Source organism: Crocuta crocuta, unplaced genomic scaffold (genome assembly GCF_008692635.1).
Source record: "Crocuta crocuta isolate KB4526 unplaced genomic scaffold, BGI_CrCroc_1.0 scaffold246, whole genome shotgun sequence".
NCBI lineage: Eukaryota > Metazoa > Chordata > Mammalia > Carnivora > Hyaenidae > Crocuta > Crocuta crocuta.
The window spans coordinates 5,761,931-5,781,091 of NW_027531902.1; the positions used below are offsets into that span (position 1 = coordinate 5,761,931).

Below are 19,161 nucleotides of genomic sequence, written 5' to 3' on the forward strand. Positions count from 1 at the left end.
CCTGTCTGCCCCATCAGCTGTCACTAGACTATCCACTTTCCAGTTTATAAAATCTTAAAGTCCTAAGACTTTAATCATTGTAAATATATTTGTTTATAATCTTTCCACATTGTTGCTATTCATCTGAAGTTCTTTCAGGTCTATTCCTTCTGTCTGTTATTTGTGTTCCTACTAACTGTAGATTGTTTCCTCATATGTTATATAATTTTTTAGTATAAAATCACTCTCAAGAGCACTTTTTCTTTGGGAACGCCAAGGGGCCAGGTGTGAGAATTTTCCTCCAAAGTGCTCTGCCTTTGTGTCTGCTTTAATTTCTTTGCCAGGGATTTTGTGGTGTGGGTCCTCAGTAAATATGGACAGTATAAATATGAATCATAAAACAAAATCAGGGTGTTCTCAGAGGAGACTGTTTCCCACGCCTAAAGCCCAGGCAGAGACAAGCTTATTATTCAGATGGAGGGATTTTCCTACAACTGAGCTACTGTCTTTCCACATCATGCCATAGCTTTAAGTCTGACCCCACAACCTAGGCCTCCTGACTTAATTCCCTTAGATACCAGGTTCTATAGGCTCCCCCAAGGCAACAAGTGTTCAAATTAAATTAATAAGCCACGTTTCTGTAACAAGAAGCCTCTCAGATTCACTTTCTAAAATAAAGACCATCTAAACAAAAGTTTCTTTAATAATATTATGAAATTCAACACAATTTCTTAATAATAAAAATAATAAAATGACCTATTATAAAGGTCTTCATAACAAAGCAGACAGCCCATGGTTTTGGGTTTTTGTTTGTTTGTTTATTTTTACCTTGTTCCATTCTCTTCATTAGCTGTATCTGATCGACTGTCTTCTTCAAAATCTTGCATTTGTCTGGCTTTACACTCAAACTGTCAATGTCACTGATGTTGGCAGACAGTAACTCAGCTAGCTCTTCTAAATATTTATTTTCTTGTTCCCTGCGCCTCTTTTCAGTGCTGTTACACAAAGAAAAACCAGTTAGTGTACATTTCTACCACTGTATTTCCTTCTTTGATCAAGTACTTAATATTTACAAATTTATAGAGATCTGTAATTTTATCCAGAACATAAAGTCAGATTCTGAAAACATCTTAAATTCACAATACTAAAGTGCAAAAAACAATTCTGGTCAAAAATACATAAAGAAAGTGACTGCCATCATACATGCATTTCCTCAATGATATAAATACATCAAATATTTCCCAACAAATGTTAGATATTAAAAGGAAGCAGACAGTTCTTATACTAGTTGCATTTGGAATTACTTTATATTCTAAACAATAATTCCCTGAAACAGAAAAGTCTGACTTTTCAAATAACTTAAATTATTTAACTTAAATTATTAACTTAAATAAATTAAGCAGTACAGACTATACTAGAGTTCAAATAAGTTACACTTGGAAATCTGATAAACTTTCTTATCGTGTTTTTTTTTTGTTACTGAAAGAAATCTGATAAACACTTGATTCTTATCATAATTAGACTATTCGTTGGTCCTCATCAAAAAGAAAAGAACATTCATCCAAAATGTAAAAGAAAAAGAGACAAAGGTACAGAGAACAATGTCTTTTGTATACAATTTCATTCTACAATAAAGAAGACATCTATTTATAAGTTCTCATAAATGTGATAAATAAAATCAATTTTGATTTATCTTGAAGCAAAATTATGAGAACAAAGGATAACAGTTGCAACCAGCTAGCACTTTACATTCATTCAAGTGTGTGAATGAATATTGTTCAGTTTTATTTTCCAGTCCTTACCCCTGTTTTAGTTAGCCAGATCATCAGGCCACTTGTTTTTGTAACAGATACAAAGATAGTGAAGTATTACTTTGAAATGAATTTTTTCATTATCAAATTAACATAATAAGAAAGACTGGTCACAAATAACTCTTTGTTTTATAAGCAGCAGTCAAAATCATCTGGTATAATGGTAGAAAAGTGGTAGAAAAAAGAGGTGAAAAGAGGGAAAGATCAGTTACTTTTTAAAAAGCTCAAAATTGGCAACAGTTAAAATACCACTTACTTTTCATAATACAAAACTATAAAAGCAATAGAATTTCCATAACAACATAGTCAGTTGAAAAGAACCAAGTCAACCAATCAAATGTATTTAATCACATAGAACAAAATACTACAAACGGTACACATCCCAGAACAAAACCAAATTTTGAAACTTTAACAATCACCTTTTGTCTTTATCTTTAAAACCTTTCATTATTAAGGAATTAGTCCCATTTTACTTAGTAAAACTTTATCTTACATTTTCCACAGAACGTACATGCAAGATATTTTGACAAACTTCACACGAAGCCATTGAAAACAAGCCACAAAGAAAATGAGTAAAACACACATTTGGATATATGCAAGGTTTCAGAGAACTCCATCTCTGCAACTTGATAGTGTTTTAGAGGACACCTGATTTTATCTTAGAGAAACTAAGTCATACTAGACTTATTTTGTAGATTCAGTCTGAAGTATGATCTGTTTAAATCTAGGGGGTCTAGACTCTAACGTGAGTAAACTGGAGCTTCTGACATTGTTTTACATAAAACTGAAGTGCCTGACACCACTGTACAGTTAAAGAAAGTGCTAGAATGGCAGGATAGACAGAGAGGTGACAGAGGAAGCAAGAAGCTAAAAATCATGAAATGCTGAGGTATCTATAAAATGACTTAAGAAGGAGACTAGGAAAATCACCACAAAACAAAGTAACTAATAAGCAAGGACAGAAAATGAGAGCAGACATATTCAAATAAAGCCAAAACTGAAGGAGGGGTGGACATGACAAAAAACATTCTACCTTAATGGAAAAGAAGGCTTCCTTTATTATTCTGGCCACCTACATTTCTCTTCTCACCAGCCCACTTGACTTCCATGGACATTGCACACATGCTGGTTAATCATGCTATGAATTAACTCATGTATTGTTTTTCTTCAACTTACTAGTTTTTCAACAAATGGCCCTAAACTTATTATATGCCAGATAGCCATGTACTATGTCCTGGGAATCCTAGTCTGAATTAGTGTGAGAATAAAGAAAAGGAGTCATTATGACACTATGTGACAAGACTGTAATACCGCAGAAGTTCATCCAGACAGCACCTACACCTGGGGAATGAGATGTCCAAACCGAGGGGCAGGGGAGGCAGACAAACCAACCCAGTTTTTTCACAGGTGTAAAATCAGAATGAAAACATCAAGTTAAAGGATCTATAAGTAGTTCAGTATGGCTGAACTATAGATAAGAAACAGAAGGGCAAGAGATGAGTTCCAAGCCACATCACGAGGGCTCTTCCATATACCGTGATAAAGAGCATGATGTATTGCTTAAAAGCCCAAGTTCAAATTCCATCAGTCATTTATTAGCTATGTAGCCCTGGACAAGTTACTTCACAGCAATTTAACTTCTCTAAGCTTCAATTTCTTTATCTGCAAAATAGGGGTGATGACATTATCTCTTAGAATTTTGTGAGAATTGAGAAAGATAGGTAAAATGTTTGCCAAAGCTACTAGCATATACTATTAGTTTAATAAATGTTACCTAGTGCCATCGTTTTGGTTATGCTTATTTTTTTCAGGGCAAGTGGAAGCCCAGAAGGGTTTAAGAAGCAGAATGAGTGGCATGACCAGATCTGTAAGCTCCCTGAATTTAGAAAACATGACTCATTTTGCTTATATCCTTATAACGTCATGCACACCATGCTGGTTAAATAGTAGGCACTAAATAAAGCACTTGTTGAGCTGAATTAGAAATGTTAAACAAGCACAAGGCATAGCTACCCAGCATTATGAGACTGGCATTTTAATCCCCATTCTCCTAGTAGAGTCAAGGAATGGAGAAGAGGTAATAGGAAGAGATAGGAGGCATCAATTACTAAGAAACTCTATCAGGGCTCTTGTACAAAGGGCTGGCAATACCTTAAAGTCTAACATTTTCTTTATGATTAATGAGTCCACAATCTGTTTAAATAGACAGCAGATAGTAACAAAACCAAAAGAAGCGTTACAAGGTGGTATTCATGCACAAATTCAATTCAGTTTCAAAATCAGTTTTACTTTATCAAAAATACCAATTGAAACTGAAGCCCATACTTACAAACCTGAAGGAAGGTATGTTTTCAAATATTTTGAAAGCAAACATACAAAGATTATTATCTCTAAAACATCTAAGAAGAAAAAATATATTAACTTTTTGATATTTGTAATGACATGATTATGTATGTATAAAAAATCAAAGATCTACAGATAAACCATAAAACAAATAAGAGAGTTTAGAACAAGGAATGTATATGAGATCAATAATCCCAAATCATTAGCATTCCTATTAAAAGCTGTCAGTTAGAAGACGCAATAGATAAAAATGATACCATTTCCAAAAGCAATAAAAATTCTGTGGTATCCTGGAATACATCTAACTAAAGATAGGCTAGTTGTTCAAAGGGGAAAATTATGAATGGCTACCAAACAATAGTGAAGACCTGAATAAGTCAACAGCCTTTTACATTCATAAATAACACCTGGGAATCTGGAGTCCAGAAAATAAAAAATGTCAATTCTCCTCCAATTTAATCTATAAAAGTAAATGATGTTCTAATCCAAATCCCAGGAGTATTTTTCTGCAGGGGAAACTTAAAACATCTGCTTTAAAAATCTAAAGGGACTATGGGGCGCCTGAGTGGCTCAGTCGGTTATGCGTCTGACTTCGGCTCAGGTCATGATCTCACGGTTCGTGGGTTTGAGCCCCACATCGGACTCTGCTGACAGCTTGGGGCCTAGAGCCTGCTTCACATTCTGTGTCTCCCTCTCTCTCTCTGCCTCTCCCCTGCTCACACTCTGTGTCTCTCTCACTCGCTCTTAAAAATAAACAAACATGAAAAACATATTTTTTAAAAATCTGAATGGACGGGTAAAGGGACAAAAACAGGGGAAACAATTTTGAAAAATAACAAAGAATGACTTGTCTCATCAGATATCAAGGTGATTATTATAAGGAAGTTCAGAACTTATCTATATAGGAACTTGATCTATGATAAAGGTAACAGCACAAAAGCAGGAAAAGGATAGGACCATAACCACTTACGTTCTACATGGGGAAAAAATAAAATTAGGTCTTCACATTATATCATATGCAAAAATAATTCTAGATTAATTAAAACTCTAAATACATATTAAAAGAAAATACGTAAAAATACGTTTAAGGCCTTGAAGTAGAGGGGAAAAAATTCTGAAACAAGACCCCAAAGAGCTTGACACATGAGAACTGAAGGTTCGAAGGTATGTCAACAGATTTAAAAGACAGTTAAACAGACCAGGAGAAGATATTTACGTCAAATATAAGCAAAAAATAGTAGTACGTAGAAAATTAAAAATAACTCATAAATAAAAAGGAAAAGGAAAACAACACAGCAGGAATATGGGCAAAAGATAGACCCAGGAAATTTATGGAAGAGGAAAACAAAAATCAAAATCAATGTATCTAGTTATCAGTGAAATATACTTAAAACTATAACCTCACACTCATCAGACTGGCAGACTTAAAGTGAGGAGAGGACAGTGTGGGTAAGGGTGTGAGAAAAAAAGAACTCTCAATGCTTGTTATTTGAAGAGCAATGTGGTAGTGACCTAGTTAACATAAACTCTTAGGTATCAAGTAGGAGGTGTGGAAACTCTTTGTTAACTAACTCGAATTTAAATAAAAAACAAACAAAAATAAAGTAGGGAGGTGCATATGAGGATGTTGGTTCACTGCAGTGCTAGCTTAAGAGCAAAAATTTCTAACAGAAAGGTTGTTTATCTACAGGGAATGTCTATCTGTAGGGAAATGGATTTTTCAAATGGGGGTACATTCCTGTCATACACCATTTAATAAAAAGGTGACAAAACTGAATCTCTATATATTTATATCTCAAGATGCATGCTGAAAAAAGTATACCGTAGAAAAATACATACAGTATACAGTATTGTGTAATATGTATATTTATTAACATTCTATATTACCAATTCTTATACATATAATTATTAAAAATGGAGAAATTAATTGCAGACAAATCAATTTCATACTTAATCATTTTACTACCTTACTCAAACAAGACTATAAAAATATGATAAAATATTTTAAAATACTAAGCAATACCGCAAAATATGAACAATTCTATGTGATGGGTATACACAGTTTCTTAGTTTCTATTCTTACATAGATTTAAAAATTTTTCCCCAATAAAAAATTAAATCTAAAATAACAAGTTTTACTTATCTGTTCTTTTTAAAAATGTATATTTATTTTTTGAGAGAGAGAGAGTGAAAGCACAAGCATGGGAGAGGCAGAGAAATAGGGGGACAGAGGATCTGAAACAGACTCTGCACTGACAGCAGAGAGCCCGACGCAGTGCTCAGGGCTCAAACTCCCAAACTGTGAGATCATGACCAGAGCCAAAATCGGATGCCCAAATGAATGAGCCATACAGACATCCCTATTCATTTATTCTTAAGTTTTCCTTTGAAAGGGACTGACTTTATATACAGATTAAACAAGAAGATTAACTTTGACAACATAAATCTGGATTGTATCTTGATATCAACATATCAACATTCCTCTGAGCACCTGGACACTTACCTGTGGTTAGAAATACTTAAGTTATGATCTCTCTCTGACAATTCTTTTAATTAACTTTTCTCTCTCCAGACTGGAGCCCTGGTACTTACTCCCCTGTTAAAATCCTTTCTTTATCCCCCAGGGGAAAGAAGCATGTAATCCACGGTACGAGTCTTTTGCCACTTCCCTCTATAGTTCAGTGATTATCACCTAGGGTCATACTGCTTTCCCCATCCCTAGGAAACACTGATAGACATTCGACAATGTTTCAAGGCATTTTTGGTAGTCACAACTGATGTGACATTCTGGTTATCATAACTGATATAAAGATGCGACTGGCCTCTTGTGTGTGAAAGTCGGGGATATTGCTACACATCCTGCCAACACACAGGAGAGCTCCCTTCAACAAAGAATTAGCTGGCTGACAATGTCAACAGTGTGAGGCTGAGGAAGCTTGCTCTCAATCCTAGAAGATGAGTGGAATAAGATCCCCACTCTTCTCTCAGGCAGGAAGCTGCTCTTTTGATGCGATTGAGTTTCCTTCTCTATCTGGCATTTGTTAGAATCTCCTTAGCAATGGTTCTCTTTTAGCCTATTTAAGGTGATCATAATCCTTACAATACACAAATATTTAATTTTGCAAATAGGCATTCTTTAAAATCCTAATATTGATATGGTAAAAATAATGATATTTCTTAGTTCTGTTAACATAATGTTCTAAGATAGCAGTTAAAGATATACAATGGACTTATTTATTCACTTGACAAATATTTACTATGTCCTTACTATATATAAGCCACACACTATGCTACCAACTAGGGATAAAACAGTAAGAACAGACAAGATCCTTATCAAATGGCAGCCTAAGTGTGTAGTGGAGAAGCCAGAAATTTGTGAAATAATCACATGAACTAGTAAAAACCTGAAATTATGGATCAGACCTATAAACATACATGTGAGACAGATGCAGGAATGGGGAAGACTTAACACAATAGTTATGGAAGTAAGACAAGGCTTCTTTTAAGGTGGTAATGTCTAAGCTGGCATATGAGAAATCTAGAGGGAGCAAGCTAGATGGTGGGAGCAGCATGTGCAAAAGCCCTGGGGAAGCAAGAAAACATGGTGAGTATAAGGGACTCAAAGAAGAACAGAAAACTTGGAGTAGATGAAACAAGAACTCCTATGTGGCAATGAAAATGATAAGGAAGCTCTCCTAGAGAGAGACTAAGAAAAGAGTGTTCCTACCTTGACGCCAGTGTGTCACATGGCGATCCTTTCCTCTTATGTGAGTCTGGGTTCGCAGGGTCGGATGAACTGTCCCCGAGGCCACTCATGTTGAAAAACTTCACACCTAAAAAGGAAGGACAACAATAAGAAATCTACTCTGGTGAACACTCTAATCACAGGAGAGGAGGAAGCTCCCTTACGTTAGAAGGTATCTAAACACTGTTGGGTCTCTGAATAGCTAATTACAGCCATCATCAAAGTATCCCCATCTATACAGAGTCATCAGCTATTTAGTGTTTCTACACTTTCTTTTCTGTATTTGAAAAACAAAATAAAGTCCCTTATGAAATCATAAAGGTCAATTAGAATGAAAGTATTATTCGAATAATGAAATAGATACTGAAATTTTTTTTTTCGGAGGAAAAAAAATCACTTCCAGATGTTTCTAAGAAGAATGTATAACTGGGAATCAGAGAAATTATTTCTTATGTGTATTTATTTTAGACTACACTTTGAAAAGAACTTGAAACAACTTTTACTCATAAGGTTTGGGATTTTATATTGCTAAGAAAATAAATAATACATCTATGATTAAAGTTGAAGCAATGAATTAGATTTGGTACTTACCAACTCTGAATTCTATACTCCTAACCTTGTGTTTATGTAGTCAGGCGACAAAGATCAAATGTTTAGTCTATGTTAGGATCTTGGTATAGATGCCAGAGAACACAAAGTCATTTCCCTGAGCACGCCAGCCAGGTCTCTCTCTCACATGTTGTGCCAGGTAGTGACTGCACTTACATTTCCACTCTGACTTGTCCCTGTCAACCGCTATTCTCTGTAGAATCCCTAACGAACTCAGAATCCTACGCCTGGCCTTATAGTCATGACCACCTTTTGTGTGTTATTAGTGCCAAACAACATACCTCCTCTATTTGTTTTCACTCCATCTACCCTTGAAAAAGGAAAGAAAATTCTTGCTAAATGGGAAAAACCTTTAACTTTTCCTTAAATTATAAAATGATTAAACCACAGCAATGACAGCTGTGCTTATAAAGCTTATGATAAAGAATGCTGAGACCCATAATAATCTCTCCGATGGTTTTAATCAATACGTGTGAATAGATCCTTTTTCTCTAGTCCTGAGACTTTCTCTGTCTCTAGCCCTGTCCCTTCTCAATACCAAAGACTGTCAGTTCCCCCCTTTTCTGTGTGTAACTAATAAGTAAAATTCTAATCATGAGGTTAGTATGTCATGAAACAAAAGGGGAACATTCTGAATTTCTCCCATATGAGAAGTGCAGTTCATAGAAACCTTCAACCCCTAGGACTGCAGTCTTGTAATTACTTTTCTCTTTTACTCCTCATTGCTAATCAGTATCCATGTCCTGTCAATTCTTCCTTAATAAGAGATCTTAGATTGTCCTTTCTTTTTTATTTTCAGATATAGTTATGATTCTAGTTGGAACCCAATGTTTCATTCTGGATTAATGCAAGATCCATGTATCTGGTTTCTCAGTTCCAGTCACTCTCACTTCTAATCTGTCCTATAAACAGCACCTAACCATTCCTACTCAAATGTCATTTCCAAGATATCAGTTCCCTGATGAGGAATCAAATGGATCCCTCTACTGGAGCATGGTGGTTGAAAGCATGGGCTGTAGGGTCAGAAAGGCCTAAAGTTTAAGTCCTGGCTTAACCACTACCTGCTTATTCTTGGGCAAGGTGTATAATCTCCTCAAACCTAATTCCTCATCTGTAACATGGGGATAATAATTACCTTCACCCACCTTCAGATTTGTTGTAAGGACTGAATGAAACAGTACATGTAAAGAGCACACTGCAGTTCCTGGAGAATGCTGACTGCTGTTATTATCTTCTCTTTAGACTGAGAGCTCCATGAAGACCTAGTGTTCACTTGTGGATAACTCATCCCAAACCTTTTTATCGATAAATACAATGCATGCTTTTCATTCCTTCATTTGTTAGTGCTCGATATAAGCTATTATTATTATTATTATTATTATTTTACTGGACTACTTGGAATAGCATTTCAAATAGCTGACCTTCTGAAACACTGTCACCCATTGGCTTCTGTGATCCCATACTTCCTTCATTTACTTAACAAATAAATCAAGCATCTATCATGCAACAGCCACTATGCTAAAAGCTGAGCAAATAAATGGACAGCAAAATAGAGGTTCCTGCCCTTGTGGAGAGGAGAGATAGACACAAATAAGACACAAAAGTAACATATAAATTTAAACTGTGATAAAAGTTACAAAGGAGGGGCGCCTGGGTGGCTCAGTCCGTTAAGCATCCGACTTCAGTTCAGGTCATGATCTCATGGTTCCTGTGTTCAAGCCCCGCATCGGGCTTTGTGCTGACAGTTAGCTCAGGGCCTGGAGACTGCTTCAGATTCTGTATCTCTCTCTCTCTCTCTGACCTTCCCCTGCTCACGATGCACTCCCCCACTCAGAAATAAATTTTAAAAAAAAATTAAAAAACTTTTTTTAAAGTTACAAAGGAAAAGAATAGGGTTCATAGAGGAAAGAAATAGANNNNAAATTAAAAAACTTTTTTTAAAGTTACAAAGGAAAAGAAAAGGTTTCATAGAGAAAAGCAATAGAGGAGACCTAATTTTAATTGGCACCCTCTCCAAAGAAGTGATGTGTAAGTCAAACCTGACTGGAATCAGTGTGGTTTTCTTCTGATCTTACTCTCAGTACCTTCTGCCCAATTTGGGGGGTGGGAGGGGGGTGGGGGTCAGAACTCCTCATGGTCCTAATGTCCGAGGCCTCTTTTTCCCTCAGACTATATACATTATCCTGGGGTGATCCTACTCATTCAGCCTGGTTCCAAAACACATCCCTATACTGATTATCCCTGAATCTCTACCTCTAGCTCAGACCTCCCGGGTCTCAGACCCATAATCCAATTCCTCACCAGATATCTCCATCTGGATGTCACATAGGCACTTCAAATTCAGCTTTCCAAACTGAACTTCACATCACCTCATATACTTCTTCTCTTAGTTGGCATGCTGGGGTTCTTCTAACATCCTCTCATATCCCACATGCAAGCAGACACCAAGATTTGTCAATTTTTATTTCCTAAATATTTCTCAAATCCATCCCTTCTTCATATTCTCCTCTCATTACCTCTTGCTGGACTCTTTTTCTTTTTTCAAATATTTATTTGTTTATTTTGAGAGAGAGACAGAGAGAGTCAGAATATGAGAGGGGGAAGGGCAGAGATAGAGCGGAGAGAGAGAATCCCAGGCAGGCTGGTGAATAAAATTTATAAAAATCACTGTCCTCATAGAAGTTCATTCTATTGTAAGGAAGAGAGAGAATAAATAAAATCAAAAGTAATTTATAGAGTATATTAGAAGGTGATGTGTGTTATAGAGAAAATCAGGCAAAAACAGAGGGATAAGTATGTGGAAGGGAAGGGAAAGCAATTTTAAGTAGCATAGTTAGAAAAGGCATCACTGAGAAGGTGAGATAAGAGCAAAGACTTGAAGGAGGTGAAGGAGGGGGAAGGTATCTGGAGGAAGAGTGCTCCAGGCAGGGGTAAGGGGAAGGGCTGTAAGGCCTTAAGGCTGCAGCATAAAACTATGCTTTTTCCGCAAAACATGAAAGAGATCAGTGTAGTGAGGGAAGGAGCAGATAAACTCAGAAAGATCACAGGAGGGTACATCGTGTAAGGCCATAAAAACCATTTTAAAGATTTTAGCTTTACTCTGACGGAATTAGGCAATCAGAGGAGGGTTGAGAACAGAGGAATGACAAGATCTGATTTTCATTCTAAGACTTCTGCTATAAAGGGTAAGTATGATCTTTCTCATTTCAGTAATTTGGTATTTAAGTTTCCAACTGCTAAAGAGACTTTTTCATTTGGATATCCCACTGTCTCCTCAAACTCTGTATGTATAAAATATGCTGGACATTTATGTTCCAGACTTCTACTAATGATGAATAAATGAGATGAGCTGCATTGTGGAGTAATGTCATCATAAAAAAATACTTGCTAAATCTCTTGTGGTGGGGGGACAGGAAGGGCCCATGATAAGGAAAATAATTATAATAATTACAAGGTGGACAACCTCAATGCAAAGGCAAACAGGCCAGACTTGTAACAACAATCACCACAACAAAAAAGATGTCAAAAGACCTGACAATTAGTATCCCTTCTGAAACCCAAACACAAAATAAGAATCACCTAAGTGATATAGTACTGTAATTAATACAACTGCTATCTTCTTTTCCTAAGAAACTCACAGAAGCAGAAATGAAGTTATCACAGAAACAAACATCACAAGAAGCCACCTCATTCTATATTCACATAGAAATAAAATGTAATGTTTTTCAATGTATTAATACAAATAATGAAATTATGCAATAACCTTTATAATAATGGAGCATTAATTCTAAACTTTTCAACAGAAATAGATCTAAAAGAGAGCAGAAAATGAAGGGGGAAGACAATGAAAGAAAAGACTTTGGAGTTTGCTAAACCAAAAGAAAGGAATTAGCAATTCCTACCTCATGCTCAGGGGCCACTTCTTACTTCCTTATCTGCCTACCTTCTTTGTCTCCAAAGACATTAGGTTATACCTGAGAATTTACCCATTTGGAATCCTACTGACTCTCAAAATAGAAAGGGCAATATACTATGCTTATTATACTTTACTATACTATACTATGCTATATTGTACTAAACTATGCTATAAATTATAATTCTCTTGTTTGTCTCCCATTCTAGATTATGAACTCAAAGCCAATTACTAGATCTTTTAAATGTATATCCAGTATCTAACATAATGCCTAAAAGATACAGAAGCTAAGACAGGTGATACATTAGAAGTGATTAAGTTATATAACTAATATGACATGTAAAAGTTTAAAGGATATTTAAGATACTTTATGGTTAATATATTTCCTGGAATCAATCATAAAGCTTTGGAATTCTTTCTTATAAGTGAGAGAATAGGCTTACCTGAAATCCTTTTTACCCTATTTCCAATAAGAGGGAAAAAACCCCCATATCTTCTTGATCCAGAAACTGGATCTTCTAATTTTGAAAAGGTAAAAATATACTATTTAGGGAAAACCTCCAACAAATATTTCATAGTACTATAAAAGACATAAAGTCATGTTACAGTGATACAACTATAAACATAAATAATATAATTTCGCAGATTGGATAATTTTGAGCAAAAAATAAATCTAGACTGAAAACAGGATTCCCCATATTGTGCTCCCCTCAGACTACTGGCTAGAGATTGACATCTTCTAAATTTATCCAAGATTCTGGGGCTGAGGAGACATCAGACAACAATTCAACAGCAGTCAGACAGGCGGGCCTACCAAAATAAGAGCCAACAGTGAGAAGCTAGGAGAGGGTCACCAACAATTCGCTGATGATATGATTCTGGTATTAGCTGCTTTCTATTTACAAAACACAATATACAGATACTGGAATGCAAATCCCCTGATGAGTGAAAACTATTACAGCTGTTCTATTTGTGGAATGGCTTTCTATTTGCCAGTAAGGGCACTTAAATAAGGTTCATTAAGAAAAGAAATGCTGGTTTTAGGAAACCAATTTGCATATCACCTTTTAAAAAGAGGTAAGGTTTCTAAGTCAAAGTACCCTGTTGATTTAAAAAGAGTTGCTAAGGTATACTCAAACACCCTCATCCAATCTGTAGAGAACAGTTTTGGGAATTAGACACCACATGTACCTCAAACCAAACAGGTGAGGCTGAAGAAATAGGTCAGTGTTTTATATTTCAATTGAACTATACATTTCTAGAACATAAGAAATGTGTCACTCATCTCCCAGATTTATCTGAGAACCACATAATTTGAAAAATAAGTAACAAAATGTTAGTAAATAACTCTAATAATATATTTTAAAAAGCTTAGCAGGCAATTAGCACAAAGCAGCACAGACATGATGAGAGGGACATTCTGAAGGCCAAATGTCTCCAATCTGACAGCTATGAAAAGAATCACACAGGAAAATCATGGTAAACAAAGAGCTCCTGAAGTGGGCAATTATCATAAAGAAATATTTCTCAGACTGGCGTCTTCAGGCACCTAGGGTTCTCTGTAAGAAGTTTTTAATTTTTCTTATCTTTTCATTGCAATGTCAATTGAAATCTTTCTCAAGTGTTAAAGTATTGGGATTTATATTGCCCTTTTTATGGTTGAATAATTTTCCATTGTTTGGATATACCACATTTTGTTTCTCCATCAGTTGATAGCCATTAGGTTTTTCCATTTGGGGTCAATTCATCAAAAATGATTCTGTGATCATTTATATGCATAAATGTGAACATGTCTTCAATTCTCTTGGTATTTTGGAACTACTAAGTCAAAATGTAACTCTCTTTAGCTTTTTGAGAAACTGCCAAACTGTCTTCCACAGTGGCTACAGCAATGTACAAGCAATCCAATTTCTCCACATTCTCGCCAAAAATTGCTATTCTATGTTTTGTAATTTTATTTTAATTCTGTAATTTTATTTAATTCATTCTAAGAATTCATACATTCTTAGAATGTATGAAATGGTATCTCATGACAGTTTTGATTTACATTAATTTCCATAATCAATAATGACATCTTTTCATGTGCTTAGTGCCCATTTGTATAACTTCTTTGGAGAAATATCTATTCAGGTCCTTTGTCCATTTTTAAATTGGGTTGTCTTTTTATGGTTAAGCCATGAGAGTTCTTTATATTAGCGTACTCTCTACCAGATATATTATTTGCAAACATTTTCTTTATGAACAGTTTTTAATTTTGATGAAATTCAATTTATCTATTTTGTTCTTGTTTAGTAAGTGCAATGCCTGGACTTCCTTAAAGACAGTTTCTACTGTGTATATACCATACTTTCTTATTTCTTGGAATGTCTTCTAATTTCTTGTTAAAAAACAGATATTTTGGAGCTAATGCCTACACAAAGATTTCCTTAAAGGTCTGGAAACAAAAATCTCTCTGAATCTACAAAGCCAGAGAACAAAATTCAGATGGTGGCTATCCCTGGCTCAAAGAAGAACCCCTACCCCAATAAGTCTCTGCCATAAGTGGCCTGGCAGTATCTGAACTCTTATGCCCAGGAATAAAAATACAAAGGCAAAGAAATTGATTCAAAGCAATGAACTCTTTCTTTTTAATTTTTTTTTCAATGTTTTATTTATTTCTGAGAGAGAGAGAGAGACAGCGTGAGCAGGGGAGGGTCAGGGAAAATGGGAGACACAGAATCCCAAGCAGGTTCCAGGTTCTGAGCTAGCTGTCAGCACAAAGTCCGATATGGGGCTCGAACCATGAACTGTGAGACCATGACCTGAGCCGAAGTGGGACGCTTAACTGACTGAACCACCCAGGCACCCTAACAATGAAGTCTTAAAAATAAAGACATCATTTCTTCTCATTTCATTGGTTCTATAAAACATCAGATTTTTCTTAAAAGGTTTTTTAGTAAAAGAAAATCCTGTGCAAAATCTTTTATATATTAAGAGTAAAGAAATTATCAAGAACTTAATAACTTAAATTCTAAAAGTGTGTCATGTCTGAAATAATACATTTAATAAATTTATGCTTAGATTAAGAGACAGTGCTTTTTTTTTTCTTTGCATTATTTTTTTCTAATTGGAAAGAGTCAGTTTGAAAAAACTATGAAAGTTAAATTTGGGTTTTCTAGTAACAAAAGTATAGGAAGAAGAGAAAAATCAGTTTTAAAACCCAGTATTTTAAATTCCTCACATTGACCTTATTTAAAATCTAATTTTTTAAGATTAAAAAATAAACATAAATGCACTCACCTTGCTAAAATATTCCTATTGTAGGAATTTGGGCCTGAGAAAAAATAGTCAGCATATGAAATACATATTTGTGGCAGCTATCTTATTAAAACAACTGGACAAAAACACCCTCAACATTTCTTTGCAAATCCATGAAACTGGATGATTCCAGTTTTCATACAATAACATTGGGTAATTATGGATATACTGTACATGACTTCCAAAAATCAGTACTATCTCGTTCTAACTTGTGGAAAACATGTTGGTATTTCTTAAAAAAAAAAAAAGTTTAAAGTCAGTCTTCCTGACCACAGCTCTCTGTAACTGTAAACAATAAAATAAGTGTTTGTATTTATGTGCATGTGCACAGGAGAAGAGTTTACAATAGGTTAGCAAAGAAGTAACAGCCTTGAAAATGGTGATCATAGATCTAAAAGTAAGTGATAAAAACTTCACTCTCTCTCTCTTTCCATCAATTCCATCTTCTTTCACAGATTCAGAAACTAAGAGCAGAAAATAAGTTAGAAGCTGTGGCCAGAAGAGAATGAAGATCAGATATAGATATAGATAATCTACAGATGATTATCCAAACCCCAAATCATCATTTATGACATAAAATTGTTCCAATATCTAAAATAAAGAGTTATGTCCCTGATCAGAAGTTGTTCAATTTCCCTCAAAATATTTCAGAAACTCATTTCGGAATATAGTATGGTTAAATGTATACATATAAATCAGTAAAAGAAAAATATACTAAAATTTGATCCTTAACATCATAAGGCAGTAGAAGTACCAAGATGCATGGGTCAGTAATTTGTCAAAACAATGGAATTATATTTTCAGGGCACTAGAGATCAAGTCAGGTAAGCCTCCAGTTAATTTTGGGGTCATTCCCCCAGCTGGAGCAGAAGTGGCCTGAATAAAATCACAACACAAATGTACACACAATCTTCATTACCCAAATTTACAGAAGAATATGCATTTTTTTAAAGCCTAGCTTAAAATTTAAGTCACCCTACTTGATTCATTTATATTTGGCAAAAACCTTATTGATATCCATGGGGAAATGAAAAAAAAATTCCCCAAGCATTTCAGGTGAATAGCTGGTTAAGTAGCATTAATATTTCCTCAACCATCATACTAATTGCTCTAGTCATATCCCTTCCGGTACAATGCCCAACAAATGGCCAACTCGAAACAAATGAAACTCAAATTTCACTTTCCAGTGGTCTCAGCAGAATAACACCTATGAGAGTAATACTTATAAATTTTAAACTGGAGACTCAGATTCTCAAAATTTCAGAATCAGAGGGACCCCAACAATTGTCATCTAGTACACTGCTTCTCAAACTTTTTGACTATAGTCCATTTAAGGGGGCACCTGGGTGGCTCAGTCGGTTAAACATCCGACTTTGGCTCAGGTGATGATCTCACAGTTCGTGGGTTCGAGCCCCGCATCGGGCTCTGTGCTGACAGCTAGCTCAGAGCCTGGAGCCTGCTTCAGATTCTGTGTCTCCCCCTCTCTCTGACCCTCTCCTGCTCACAGTGTCTCTCTCTCTCTCTCTCTCTCTGAAATAAATAAAAACATTACAAAATTTAAAACGCCTGTTTTCATTTTCACAGTATTAAGTCAGTAACAAAGAATTTGAGCAGAACAAAATAATAAAAGGGTTCACAAAACAGCAGGCCTATTAACATGCATTTAATTACAGGATAGGACAATGTAATAATAATAATTGTGTGGGTGTGTATATAGTTTATGTGTTTTATATGTATAAACTCATTTACTCTTCACAACTGCCCTATGAAGTATGTATTATTATTTCTACTTACAGAATTACTGATTGAGTTCAACAGTTTTATCTTACAAACTACTGTCAGACAATGATGATGATGATAACAATGATGATGACTAACACTTATACAGGATTTATTATGTGCCAATCATTGTTGTAACAATCGAACTTACATTATTTACTCATAAACCTTACTAATTCAATTCACTCATAAAATATGAGACAGGTAACACTTATAACCTATTTATGGATTATAGGAAATGAGGAAACTGAGGTTCAGAAACATTACTTATCTGCTTAACACCGTAAGTAGCAGTGGTAAAAATCATTTTTAAGTAATTTGATTCCAGAATCTGGCTATGCTTTAACTTCTATAACTAACTTATAGTCACATAACTGAGAAGTAGAAAAGCCAACAACAGATTCCCAATATTTGCTTTTGCTTCTACACTAAAATCCTTCTTCATTAGGAGTTTTCTCAGAAAAGCTGACATTAAATTATGCCACCTCTAGAATCCAAGGTGGAATTTACAAGAATTTCAAACACACAAGCAGAGAGTCTTCTCAATTCTTAGTCCAAATGTCACACAGAAATAAATAAAATTGATTTATTTTTTTATTCTGATTTCTCTCATCATTATAACACCAATTATTTCTTATAAATATAATTCACCTTAAAATGTAAACGTGTTATCCCTTCAAAGTTTTCCCACAACAAACCCTAATTTTTGTCCAAAAATTTATAAATCTTGGATTCTAAGATTATATATGTACATCCACACACATATGAAATTCTTTTCAGTAACATCCAAATCATCTTTAGGAATCTACCTTCTAGAATTCTGGGCTCTCACCATGTTTTAACAGACTTTCTCCTGAAAAAAATCTTTATAGGCTTTGTTCTACCAGATAACGTTCTCTATTAACAAATCCATGAATCTCCAAAGTCCCATATCATAGTCTCTTTAGAAAGGAACACAGATGGAAATAGATATCAAGTTCAAAATGAATGCTACTATACAAAACAGCTGACCTGTACTCTTTTAAAATGTCAGTTTTATGGAAGACAAAGAAAAGCTGACAGACGATTCCAGGCTAAAGGAACCAAAGAGATGTAACAACTAAACAATGTGTGGTTCTGGATCAGATGACTCATAAAATTTTAATGTGAACTATAAATGAAGTAATAATAATAATAATAACAACAATAATGAAAATGTTGTTTCCTGAATTTCATTATTATGTTGTGGTTAAGTAGGAGAAACATACTGAATATTTAGGAGTGGAAGATCATAAATGTCTACAACTTCCTCTTAGATGATTCACCATCATCAATCAATAATGGTGCTGAATGAGGAGGAGCAGAAATAGTAGTAAATATAGGAAGAGATAAAGCAAATGTAACAAAGTGTTTACAACTTGTGAATTNAAGACAAATAGAAAAGATAAAAGTCTTCATTGTGACATGAAGAAGAGAGACTTCTTAGAGGCACTCAATGAACAAGGAGTTAAAGAAAAACACACCGAAGCCAGAGTTCAATCACTAGATCATTCTATTTTCTTTCCCTTTCTCTTTCATAAAGATAGACTCCTTTCTCTCTCTCCATTGAGAATCAACAGTCTGATTTCATAACAGAAAATACAAGTTAATAAATATATCATCAGTTAATAAAAGCCAAAAGTCTGGAGTTTGTTTTAGAAACCAAT

General features: G+C 34.9%; 1 protein-coding gene across 5 annotated transcripts in view; it reads right to left on the reverse strand.

Annotated features, from left to right (window-relative positions):
- The window catches only part of NCOA1 (nuclear receptor coactivator 1), a 214,653-nt gene that overhangs the window by 79,814 nt on the left and 115,678 nt on the right, over nt 1–19,161 (reverse strand). For all 5 annotated transcript variants that reach the window (XM_077774063.1, XM_077774064.1, XM_077774062.1 and 2 more), the window contains 2 exons: nt 7,861–7,966; nt 808–974 (listed from right to left, as the gene is read on the reverse strand). In XM_077774063.1, coding sequence (XP_077630189.1) covers nt 808–974; nt 7,861–7,949 — 256 coding nt within the window. In that variant the 5' untranslated portion in view covers nt 7,950–7,966. The remainder of the gene's footprint in view (nt 1–807; nt 975–7,860; nt 7,967–19,161) is intronic.